A 13,335-nucleotide genomic window follows, 5' to 3' on the forward strand; every position below is an offset into this window, starting at 1 on the left:
AGAACATTAGTAGCAAAGAAAATATTCTCATATTTTTATTTTCAGTTATATAGTGTTTTTTTTATAACATTGCATCATTCTCTAATATTTGCAGTTTACACACTACTCAGTATTCTAAATTATTCTATAGGGCCGGACAGTGAACTATTGACCTGTCCTCTGGAGAGAAAAATTAAATACAGTGACTACCAGTTGAGATAATAAGCTTCAGAAGACAGAGCTCTCAGACTTTGAAAGTCGTAGAGCTCAATGGCTCTTTTGCATAGATAACTGGAGTTTCTTAAAAGCCTCCCTAGCTCAGCTCGTCCAGAGACTCCGGAGGTCACCGCTCAGGCCCTTTTTATTTCAAACACGCAGCTAGCACTTGGCTAGCGGCGTTTCTCCGCTCGCCGCCGATACCAAACGCGAAAGAGGTCCCCCCTCCCCGCAGACCCCGTGCGCAGCCTGGCCAATCAGTGCCAGGCAACGCTGAGGGGTGGATCGGTACTCCGTCTGACGTCACGACGTCAGTCCGATCGTCGCCATGGCGACGGTGGAAGCCCTAAAGGAAACGGACGGGTCTTCATGCCGGCGGCGATCGGAAGGGTGGGAGGGACGGAGCAGGGCGGGGGGGGGGGGAAGCATGTAGCTAGAGATAGGTAAAAAAAAAACCTCCCTCGGCCGTGCGCAGCATAGAATCAGAACGCCAGGGAGGTTAAAGGGACTCCGTGCTCTACTAAAAAGCTTCACTTACCGGCGGACGCACACAGAGAGGAGCTAGGAGGACCTCGCCGCCTACGGTGGGCTGGAGGAGGCCCAAGGTAAGTGAAACTTTTTATTTTGAGTAGAGGTCAGAGTCCCTGTAACTCTTCCTGTACTGGAAACAATATTAGACTTAGGTTTCTGCTCCTAATGTTTTATTTCTTAGCTGTACTACACATACAAATCATATCATAATTTTTTTTCGCGTCAGTGTTTCTTTAAAGATGCTGATGCTCTTGTGATTAGGATTTATATATATTTTTGTGAGCTGAAAATTAAAAAAAAAAAATAATAGGTCTGTGTTTAATTATCTTTTTTTCTCAAAGTGTTAGAATGCTTGTACACTAGTTTTACTTAATACATCTTAAATTTTGTGCTTACCGTAGATCAATAATGCAAAAAACAAACAAAAAAAACCCCTCAAAAAAACAAACTAGTGTTGTTGAATTATTTAGCTCCATTGTAATATCCTGACATGTCACCTCTAGTGTGCATAGTAAAGCTGTCACTTTGCAATGATACAAGATGGTAAACTCGATGTGCTATAATTTCGTTTTTTATTATAATTTAGTACCAGTGTTTGTACAGCGCTGCGGAAGAGGTCAGCGTTATATTGAGTATATAGCCTTGTCCCACTAGCTGCGATCCTCTTAAAGGGGTTCTTTCGCGAAAAAAGTAGGCAGTTAAAAAATGTGACAGATGACAGGTTTTGGGCCAGTCCATCTTTTTAAGGGGGATTCTCAGGGCTTTCTTTGTTTTCTACAGCATTTCCTGAACATCAGTTTAACTGCTAAAATAGCAAGATACCAGCCGACCTCCCTAATCACTTGCACACTATTATGTCAGTTAGATTTTGCAACTGTTGTTCAGGAAATGCTGTTGAAAACAAAGACAGCCCTGAGAATCCCCCTTAAAAAGATGGACTGGCCCAAAACCTGCCATCTGTCACATTTTTTAACTGCCTACTTTTTTCGCGAAATAACTCCTTTAAGCAGATCGCTGGCATCTTGCCGATCGCTAGTGTACCGTAATTTACATGTAAATAGCGGTGCACCATTTCAATTAGCGCATTTTAATTTTTTCGCTAATAGCCAATTAACTTATTTATGTTTTTGGGATGTGGGAGGAAACCAGAGTGCCCAGAGGAAACCCACACAGACACAGGACAAATAAGCAAAGAGCTTTCAGACTGTGCTTTTCCCATCTCCCCATTTTGCTTGTAATTTACCCACTGCACTCATCTCCGTGTAGACCAGTGTCAGCTATGCAGCACTCAAAGCTTATAGGTCTACAGGTTAATCCGGAGACATTTTAACCATAAGCAGTAGTGGGATACAACGAGACTTTGCTGCAATTATAATACATTATTGATCAGAACCACGTTTTAAAGGGGAACTGAAGTAAGAGGTATATGGAGGCTGCCATATTTATTTCCTTTTAATCAATACCAGTTGCCTGGCAGCCCTGCTGGTCTATTTCTCTGCAGTAGTATCTGAATAACACCAGAAACAAGCATGCAGCTAGTCTTGTCAGATCTGACTTTAAAGTCTGAAACACCTGATCTACTGCATGCTTGTTCAGGGGCTATGGCTAATAGCATTAGAGGAAGAGGATCAGCAGGGCTGCCAGGCAACTGGTATTGCTTAAAAGGAAATAAACATGGCAGCCTCCATATACCTCTCTTCAGCTCCCCTTTAAGCCATTAGCAGCCATATTATTTAGAGGCTAGCAAGTGCTCCAGACCAATTTAATTAAGCAGCTTTTTAAATTTCTTATTTGTTACATTTCCCTTCTTCTAATTAGTACTGCTCTAATGTTTATTTATGGCCATTTGTCACTATGGGGCACTGTGAGACAATAGCAGAGGACTTGGGAGTGCCTCAAGGAATCCACCAAAAACACAGGGAGAACATACAAGCTCTCTGCAGATAGTGTCTTGACTGAGATTCGAGCCTGGGATACTAGTGCTGAAAATGAAAGCGCTAACTGCAAGCAGTTTGTATGTCATAAATAAAAATGTAGATAATTCCGGTAGCAACGGCCATGAGATCTTTAGCAAATGGTGCAAAAATAGTCCCTGCAACCGCAAGGGGGGTCGGTAGCTGCACGTTCTGTGTGGCTATCCTCCGGCTCCCAATGTAGGTCACGTGATCTGAAGACAGAGGATTGAAGCATGTGTATGTAACTGAAGAGGAGATCAGACAGCACTGTGGCAGCTAAATATTACACTGCTCCCTGCCCTATTCTGCAACGTTGAGAGGTGGTGGCAGGGGTAAAGTGTGTGTGTGTGTGTGTGTGTGTGTGTGTGTATGGTGTGTGTGTGTATGGTGTGTGTGTGTATGGTGTGTGTGTGTATGGTGTGTGTGTGTATGGTGTGTGTGTGTATGGTGTGTGTGTGTGTGTGTGTGTGTGTGTGTGTGTGTGTGTGTGTGTGTGTATACACACGTGTTTCCTGTTGCTGGCAACACTTGCAGGCGAGGGGGTGCTGGGGAGTATGTGTGTTTTTTCTGTTGCTGGCCACATGTACAGGGGAAGGATTCAGATCCCCAGAAGGACTTCATGCCAGTTTCACAGTGGGCCCCATGCTTTAGATCACACATATAGCACATGTTCTTATCTAGGGCAAAAAAGCTGTAGTTTTTAAACTCAAAATTACAATTTAGAAATTACAGGGGGTGTGCTTAATTTATGTGACATTTAAAAGACAGTTGTGATTTCAGAAAGTTCTTCAATTACTTACTTTGTTAAATTATACTAATTTTAGAGTGAGTATAACTTCCTTCTACCTCATATGCACACAAATTGCACTGTTTGTGCGCCATGCCCTTTCCTTTAATCAGAATAAGTAAGTAAACAGAATAAGCAAGTAATAATGCATCACTATCCAATTTCCCCTAAAAAAATGTAAATGTGCCCACAATCATAGCGGTTACCTGCAAACAGTACAAATGGAAAATAGCATTACATCATAACATGAGAATAGGTATATCAAGAATTGCAGAAATAGGAGAGGCATCTATAATCATTTGTTAATAAAGTGGACCTGAACGCAGAACTTCCTCTCTGCTCTAAAAGAGAACAGCATAATAACCTTTAAAGAAAAACATTTCTTTGATACATCGGATACAAAACCTGCATTAAATCTGCAGTGTGTCTACTTCCTGCTTTCATGGAAGCAGGCATAGTGTTAACATCATGTGTTTACAAATTAGCTGCTCTGCCAAACATTAGCTGCTCTGCCGAACAGCTGTACTGTAACAATATATGAAATCTGCTACACAAAAACGCTCCAAAAAACACTAGGCAGGTTTAGAAAACCTCTCTAAACATGCCTATAATCGCTCTGAAAATCTGCTTCAAAAGCCTCTAGCGTTTTGCGGATCTGCTAGAGGTTTTTGGTGTGAACTGGGCCTATCTCTGCTTACCTCTAGCTGCGCCCTCATGTACATGCGGCTACGGTTATAACGCAGCTCTCTCTGCAACACGATGATAAGGAAAAGGAGCCCTAGCATGATATACCCAAGGTTGCTCAATATGTTGTTGAATGCACTAAAAATACAGAAGAATAAAAATAATTAGAATAAAAATAAAACCATCAGCCACACAAACAGGACTGTGATAAAAGCACTGTATGGATTGAATGATTTACATTTTACTTATAATAGAACTGCTTCACTTAAAGGGACACTGTAGTGAGCGGGTTGTGAAGGTTGCCTTTTTTCCCCTTTAAACCATGACAATTTACTGGTTGTCCTGCTGATCCTGTATCTCTCATGCTTTCAGTCAAAGACCCAGAATGAGTACAAACATCAGGTGCTGTGATCAAATTCTGGCCATACCAGCCACATGCTTGTTTCAGGTGTGCGATTCAGACACTCCTGCAGCCAAAAGTATGACATAGCATTTGGCATTCTTTAAAGGACAACTGAAGTTAGAGGCATAGGGAGGTTGCCATATTTATTTCCTTCTAAAAATGCAAGTTTCCTGGCAGCCCTGCTGGTCTATTTGGTTGCAGTAGTGTCTGAATCACACCAGAAACAAGCATGCAGCTAATCTAATGTCAGAAACACCTGATCTGCTGCATGCTTGTTCTGGGTCTATGGCTAAAAGTATCAGAGGCAGAGGATCAGCAGGACTGCCAGGCAACTTGAATTGTTTAACCGGTTGCCAACTGCTCCACGCTGATTGTCGCAAATGCGGCAGCAGCCCCAGAACCGCTCCATGCCCATTGTCGCGAATGCGGCGGCAGCCCCAGGACTACTCCACGCCGATTGGCAAGAAGGGCTTTCTATGGGGATTGCAGGAGAGCATACGCGTGTATCTCCACTTGGATGACGGAGCTCCGCTCTGCCTTCAGTCTCCCAGCAGCGATTGCCATCTATTTACTTAGTACAGTGCTGCAATCTAAGGCAGCGCTGTACTGGGGACAGCCATGTGACACACTTGTCCCCCTGGGGGACGCAGGAGCGATCTGTCGTGATAGGCTGACTGGGAGGGAGGGAAAATTAATTAAAAAAATAAGTGAATTTATAAATATTTTTTTTTTTTTTTAACAAAAAAATAAATACAAAAAAATAAACATTAGGGGAGCGATCAGACCCACCAACAGAGAGCTCTGTTGGTGGGGAGAAAAGGAAAGGGGGGGGGGGGAAATCTGAGTGTGCTGAGTTGTCACAAGAGATTGCAAATGCAGTTAACAAACCAGCCCAACTGTTCCGCGCAGTGGAAAAACTCTGCAACCCGGCATGTCAAAAACTTAATATCGAGTCTTCAAAGGACCTCTGTGACCAATTTGCCCATTTCTTCACAGACAAAGTCTCCACTATAAGGTCCGCCATCCAACTTACAGCATCTGAGCCTAATATAGGGCCGAAGACCATTAGCAGAGACAACGTAACACCTTGGTCAAACTTCAAAGAAATTGATGAAGAAGTCACATCAAGCATCCTCCTTCACCTCCGCCTAACTACCTGTGACCTGGATCCTGGCCCAACACAGTTCATGTTGAACTGCCCCGACCTGTTCGTACCGGTATTCCTCAAAATTGTTAACTGTTCCTTACAATCAGGGATATTTCCTGCTTTACTGAAGGAAGCAATCATCAGGCCTCTCCTCAAAAAACCCTCCCTGGACCCAGATGCAATGACCAGCTACAGACCTGTCTCTAACTTCCCCTTTCTGGGCAAGCTAATTGAAAAAGCTGTTTACCTCCAGCTAGAAGCCAAAATCCTACAAAACAACAGTTATGACCCATTCCAGTCTGGCTTCAGGAAACACCACAGCACTGAAACTGCCCTCATCCAAATATGCAACCACCTGCTCATGGCAAGAGACAGAGGAGAGTGCTCGATCCTCATACTGCTAGACCTTTCTGCAGCCTTTGATACAGTTGACCATGACATCTTGATAAACAGGCTACAGGAATACTGCTGCATTGATGGCCGTGTTTAAATCCAGACAGAAAACCCACCTGTTCAGTTTGTCATTTGCAGAATTATAACTTTTGTTGTGTGAATACTTCATCCTACTACCAATTACTGAATCTGAGAGAGCCTAAGCGCTTTGAGTCCTATGGGAGAAAAGCGCTATAGAAATGTTATTGTATTGTATGGCCCTGCAGCAAACCCTTAAAGCGGAATTGTCACCATAAAAATCAAATTTCAACAGAAACTGGTCTGAGTGTATTAAGTGATAAAGATGCTAATCCTGCATTCAAAACTTGCAAAACTTTTTCTGCTGTTATGGTTCGTAGTTATCACATACTTTAGGAGCACTGGCCCTAGTGCCAAACAGTGCCAAAGCATTGAATGCTGGGAGTTCTTTTTATCTATAATATATTCCTCCTCTTCCATTTATTTCCCTGCCTAGCTGCTTATCAGACACACCCTCTGATTACTTGTGTTTACAAGCTAGGCTGAGGGCACGCTGTGATTGGATGAGTAAATAAAAAATAAAAAAAAGACAGTGCAGTTGTTAGTATACACCTCAGTTGGAGTGTCTGAGGACTCTGGGAGGAGGGCAGCTAATGAATACGCAATGAGCAAGAGAGGGGGCAAGATGGCCACTACCTAGAATAGGATTTTCTACTCTTCCTTTATAAAATTCACAGGAATCATTGCGTGGATAGCACAATACATCTGTTATGTAAGTAGAAGTAGTATTTATCTACTTATATACGTGTTTTTTATTTCTAGGTTAGCATGGGTGTCGCTTGTTCTTTAAAGCTGCAGTGGCCCATTTAGTAAAAAATGGCCTGGTCACTAGGGTGGTTTAACAACGCGGTCCTCAAGTGGTTAAAAGGAAATAAATATGGCAGCCTTCATAGTCCTGTGATTACAGTTGTTCTTGAAAAAGGAAATACATACTGTAGCCTCCATATCCCTCTCACTAGGTTGTCCCTTTCAAGTAAAGCTGAACGATTAAGAAAAAAAAAAAAGTCTGAAACGTACCTATGGAGAGAAAAAGCTCTGGATGCTACTGAGCCTTCCCTGTCCCTCGTTCCAGCGCTATCCCCCCATTCCATGCAAATACGCCTTTGGGGACCCTCGAGCGTGCACAGTATGGAGCAGCCCACCTTCAGGAGAACTCAGGGACATGAGGACTCCCAGAGGCGGCGTCACTTCACCGGGGGACAGTGCTGGAATGAGGGGACCAAAAGTACACAGGGAAGGCTCAACAGGATCCAGAGACTTCCATCTCCATAGGCAAATATCCCTTTTTCTTTTTAATAGTTACAGGTTTGCTTTTAGCCTGAAAACGGTTAATGCATATGAATAAAGATAATTCTTATATTCAACAGATTAATATAGGTACTTTTTCTGTTAGCTGGGCGCATCCACTAGGTGGCAATAAAACTCCAGCAGAGTTACATCTTTCCCTACCATCCATGACGGCCTGGAGGGGGAATAGTAATTAACGCCACCTAGTGGTTGCACCCGGCTAACGGAATAGTACCTTAATATATTTGGTCTTATTGTTATTAACCACTTCACCACTATGGGGTTTTTCCCCTTATGGACCACAGCAATTTTCACATTTCAGCGCTCCTTTCACATATCACACTGAAATGATCTATACAATTTTTTTTCCGCCACCAATTAGGCTTTCTTTGGGTGTTCCATTTGGCTAACAATTTTATATGCATTTTAGCAGGAATAAGCAGAAAAAAAAATGAAAAAAAATAAATTTCTCAGTTTTCAGCCATTATAGTTTTAAAATAAAATGTGCGACTGTACATAAAATCCATACATTTTATTTTATTTGCCCATTTGTCCCGGTTATTGCAACATTTAAATGATGTCCATAGTGCAATGTATGGCAACAACATTTTATTTGGAAATAAAGGTGTATTTTATTTTTTGCTTTTTCACTGTACCTAATCAATAATTACAAGCCTTTATTTCACAAAATAGCAGTAACATACCCTCATGCCATACATATATAAAAAGCTGAGTCTCTAACATAATTTATGTATTCTCTTTTAAATTCCGTCACTGTGGAATTTTTTTTTCTTAATTATGGGAGACAGAAAGGGGATAACTGTATGTTTATTTGTATGTGTAGGTTTTTTTTAGTGGAGAAATAGTTTAGTGCACTATTATATTTGTCCACTAGATGGCGCCATACTGCCAAGAAAACATTCACAGCTTTCTAGGCAAACTGAAAGCAAAGGTTTTTTTTCCAGAGATTATTCATAAATCCAGCACTTAGATTGGCGAATAGGACCACGTTCCCATTCACCCATGTGTCCTGTAACTGCCGGTCAAAGGGGCGAGTGCAAGTGACTGAGTGCAGCGCATCAAAAGCCGAAAATGATGAGAACAGTACTCCGTGAAATGTAGATAAACTGCCACGGCTACTGGTTAAGAAAACAGTTTTAAAATTGGTTCTCTGAGATACATCAAGAGATATACACACTAATCTACGCCAATCATGCTAGAGATCTGTTTCCTGGGTAGCAGATCTCACAGTCATTTGAATGATATACAGAGATACACACCTGAGGGAGCCAAGGGGGTGAGCACACAGGAAATTGTAGTAGCAGATGTCTTGGTTTCCAGTTACATTCACCACCTGTGAATAGAAAACATTAATTCTACACCAGTGTATACTTTGACAAATTGATATTCGTACAACTTTAAGCTGACTTACAGTTTGGTATGTTATCACAAGCTGTACGACAGGGAGGGCATAAAACACAGCTATTGTGGAAATATTCCTGAAAAAGAAAAAAGCAACAGGAGAAATCAGGAAACGTAAAAACAAATTGAAGGCCCTTAAAAAGTAGAGAAGCAATTTTTTCCGACAGATGCCGTATCAGCTCAAGTCTGTACTGTATTTAAAGTAACACTGAAGCAAAAGAAAACTTATGATATAATTAATTGTATGTGTAGTATGGATAATTAACAAAACATTAGTAGCAAAGAAAATAGTCTCATTTTTATTTTCAGTTATGTAGCTTTTTTTTTGCTTTTTTTTTTTTTTATAAATCTGTGCTACTAATGTTCTATTTTTTGGCTGTATTACACATACAAACCATTATATCATACCTTTATTTTCAATTCAGATTCCCTTCCACTTTGGAGCCTGAGATTAGGCATGGTTATCATGGTATTTAGATTAAGTGAATGAATTGCTCATGTGATATATTTACAGGAAGCCATTTAACTGATGTATCGGTCATCAATTCTCAGTCGTTTTAATACAACATAAAACCAAAGGTGTCACACAAAACTGTTGTTGCAAGAAAGAATCATCATTTGATCTCTTGGGCAACAGAGTCCTGTATAGATGCTTAGTTCTGCTACAACATAGTGTTTCTATGGGGAGGAAAAAAAAAAGAGACAGCGTGCAGTGAACAACAGAGCAGCTTCCAGTGGGAGGGGCCAAGAGATCAATGTGAATAGCGGTTAATGTCATGAAGAGGAACTGTAGTGAATATAATGAATATATATATATTTAACAATATTGACTTACAAATTATTTAGTCAGCATTTTTTCAGTGTAAAATCCTCACCCCAATTTACATTCTAAAATTAATTATCGGTGGCGACATCTTTAGCCTTGTCAGGTGATCTCTGCAGAATCCTTGTTTCGGAGAATTCTAAAGCCAGTATAAAATATCCCTGGTCTCCCCTAGAATTTCTTGTATCACAGCTATAAAGCCTAGGCTAATCATCACTGGGAAGGAGGGGTTACACAATTTACAGTTATAAATACATATAGGAAAGGTTTAAAAGTGGGCATCCTGAATAATTTACTACATTCTACTATATGTCACTACAGTCCCGATTTATCCTTTTAACAGCCCTGCAAGAGTTGTTTCGTCTTAGGCAATTAGTGGCAGGGCATCTGCATTTGGCTAAAATCAGCAGCACTGCCCAGTGGTGTAAAAAGGGTGATGGATGAGTCTTTCATTGCTCTCTTCCACCACTAGGTGGTGCTGCAATGCTGACACAATATTCTGAGCCCTGATCACATGTAATATAATGTGACCGGAAACCAACAGACATGTCAGGATACCGTTGCTGCCGGTGGAGGAAGAGAAGGAGCCAATCCAGCCGTCCAGACAGGAAATTATAGAAACGCTCTCTGCGCCACTCTGCTAGGCTGTTGAAGGCACACCTCGCCAGGGGCAGAAAAAAATTGATCCTATGTGGCTGCTAAAAGGTTGAATATACAGCATTCCGGATCTTTAAACGAGTTCTGGGAACACCTGTACACACGGTCAATTCTCAGACAAGGTGGCCATGAACATCCAGCTCAGCAGTTTAGTGTAGCTTGTGTGTGCACCGTAGCAGCAGAAACTGGAGATCATTCTTCATTTTATACTGCAAGTGGTCTCTTAGGTTACAACATAATAGGACCATTAATTAGCCCTAATTCCACAGGTTTGGCAATGCACTAAGATAAAAATCTTATGAAGAGCCCCAGGCCATACTCTGTGTAGCGTCTACAGTACTGAGGTGTGAAGGAGTTTTATTCCAGGGTATCCTGTTTGCAATCCCATCACACATGTGCCATACGAATGCCATGCATATTAGATCATAGCTCTGCTCACCAGAAATAGATTTGGTACTTTTTCCGCATCACACGTTTGTCTTTTCTTGCAAGATCAGAAACACACAGATATTTCTACAGAAGATACACAAATGAAAAATGATACTTTTACCAATTGCCAGATCAAGGTTAAAATTTATTTGTTAACAAATCAAAAAGGTTAAAATTTCTATTGCAAATTAAAGGAAATAAGTAAGCAAGATTTACCCCCATTTTGTTTTATCAGATTTATTACTTGAAATATTAAAGAACTTAAATGTGACGTGAGGCAGCTGACGATGCTGCAGCTCTGCTGAATCCTATAAGAGGGGAGAGTAGGCTTTCTGCCACCTGCAGCTCTCGCCTCCTAGAGGAAGGAGGGCCAAGTACCGTTCCAGGAACTGCAGGAGACTGCCAGGCGGCCGTCAGCGGCTGCTGTAGACATGCCCGATTATGGAGGACGTTATCAGCAGCCTCAGCCGATTTTAAAGTGAACCCGAACTGAGTAAAATTATTTAAAATAAACACATGATGTACCTGCAAATGAATATTACATACTTACCTCGCCGCCTGTTCTTCTCAGAAGCTCACCATTTTCTTTTAACAAGGATTCCTTCCAGTTTTGACAAGATTTTGTCAGAACTGAAATATACCAGTTGCTGTCGGTTATATATCAGTTGATGTCAGTTATAACTGAAAGGACAACTGATGAGCAAGGGAATGTTCATGTCTCCCTATGTTGAAAAAGTGGTCACTGTGGGGCTACTACGGTCACCTGAATGACAAGAAGAGACCAGGAGCCAAATAGTGTAGTATTGTGAGGTATTAGATGTTAGATCAGGCATGGGCAAACTTGGCCCTCCAGCTGTTAAGGAACTACAAATCCCACAATGCATTGCAGGAGTCTGACAGCCACAGTCATGACTCATAAAGGCAAATGCATTGTGGGACTTGTAGTTCCTCAACAGCTGGAGAGCCAAGTTTGCCCATGCCTGTGTTAGATTGTAGTATACAAGTATTTATACTCAGGGGTGGGTTGCAGTCCCTGCAGCCACCGTTTATCGCCAACTAGGAAATAACTGTCCCCGCGCAGTATTCCAGGTCCTTCTGTAACTAGATGGTCACACTCCTGGTTGGTCCTTCTTGGTTGTAGATAACACCACATCCAGAAGGTGAACACCTCCAAAGGAGATGTAATGTGTAGTACTGGGCGGTGGAGGCGCCCCCAAAAGTAGGTAATGTAATGAAACAAAAAATAGTAAGGTGGAGGGAGGCGTCTTTACCACTCCAGGTGTGAGAACCCAAACATGGTAAATGTAAAAAGATTAAATTATGTATTCAGCACAATTAAAAAAGGACCTATGCTAAATAAATAATTTAATCTTTTTACATTTATCCTGTGGTTTAGGTTCGTACATCTGGAGTGGTAAAGACACCTCATTACCCCTTATTATTTGTTTAATTCCTTTACTCATTTTTGTGCACCTTCACCCCCCAATACTAGGTTTCCCTATGGCTCAAGTGGGCGATATTACTGCTTTAACAGTGTGCTGACCAGGAAGCTGTTATGGGGTGATGCCCATTTTTGAACATGGAGAATGGCGAATTCCATCAATCACAGTGGACAAACATCACACAGGAGATGAGAAAGAGATTGAGCTTTGTATGTTTATTTTAACTTGTAATTTTCTGTTCAGGTTCCCTTTAAGGCCCATACACACGTCGGATTTTAGCGAACGACCCGTCGTTTGAACGTTCCGTCGTTCGGACGTTTTCGCGTCAAATCCAACGTGTGTACAGACTATCGTTCGGGTGATAAGACTGGTTACCAGCGATCCGCCCGGCGGATCGCTGATAACCAGTCTTATCACCCGAACGATAGTCTGTACACACGTCGGATTTGACGCGAAAACGTCCGAACGACGGAACGTTCAAACGACGGGTCGTTCGCTAAAATCCGACGTGTGTATGGGCCTTTAATCTAGTGCATGTACCAGCCTTATCTGAACAGTGAATTTCTTAAACAGTGCACTTTTCTGACATAATACGTTTCATTCACCTTTGTCCTGATAACATTCTTATCAGATTCTATGTCAGTCAGGGTATCATAATCATCCTCTTCCACTGAGCTCAGGGATTCTAATCTTGGACGGGATACAAGGTTCTCAAGAGATCGGTCTATAAGAAAAAGAAAAAAAAAATCAACAGAAAGAGAGAAAGATATATTTAAAAAAAAAAAAAAAGTTTTCCATAAGTGTATTCTAACATCATCTGCTTATTCTATGTAGTGGGAGGACTGAACACATGCACGCCATTTTACTGCTCCCTAAACACAACACTAGATATATCAGCTATACTGTTACTATAAAACGTTACCTCCGTAGACATAATAGATTGTTTTATAAAGAAACTTCCAGTTTACCAAACTGAAAAGCAGCATTTCTAAATATTTAATGTGTAACAGTAAAATATTTGATTCATTTGTGTATACAGTATGCATTATACTATATGTATCCACAGAACATATATTACATCTGAAAACACATACATTGTCAC

The 13,335-nt window shown here is 41.3% G+C and overlaps 1 protein-coding gene across 6 annotated transcripts in view; it reads right to left on the reverse strand.

Moving 5' to 3' along the window:
* SIDT2 (SID1 transmembrane family member 2) overlaps nucleotides 1-13,335 on the reverse strand; it is a 104,907-nt gene that overhangs the window by 15,938 nt on the left and 75,634 nt on the right. For all 6 annotated transcript variants that reach the window (XM_068240904.1, XM_068240908.1, XM_068240902.1 and 3 more), the window contains 5 exons: nucleotides 12,839-12,957; nucleotides 10,802-10,875; nucleotides 8,893-8,959; nucleotides 8,741-8,814; nucleotides 4,167-4,290 (listed from right to left, as the gene is read on the reverse strand). In XM_068240904.1, coding sequence (XP_068097005.1) covers nucleotides 4,167-4,290; nucleotides 8,741-8,814; nucleotides 8,893-8,959; nucleotides 10,802-10,875; nucleotides 12,839-12,957 — 458 coding nt within the window. The remainder of the gene's footprint in view (nucleotides 1-4,166; nucleotides 4,291-8,740; nucleotides 8,815-8,892; nucleotides 8,960-10,801; nucleotides 10,876-12,838; nucleotides 12,958-13,335) is intronic.

This window comes from Hyperolius riggenbachi, chromosome 6, assembly GCF_040937935.1.
Source record: "Hyperolius riggenbachi isolate aHypRig1 chromosome 6, aHypRig1.pri, whole genome shotgun sequence".
In the NCBI taxonomy this organism is placed as follows: domain Eukaryota; kingdom Metazoa; phylum Chordata; class Amphibia; order Anura; family Hyperoliidae; genus Hyperolius; species Hyperolius riggenbachi.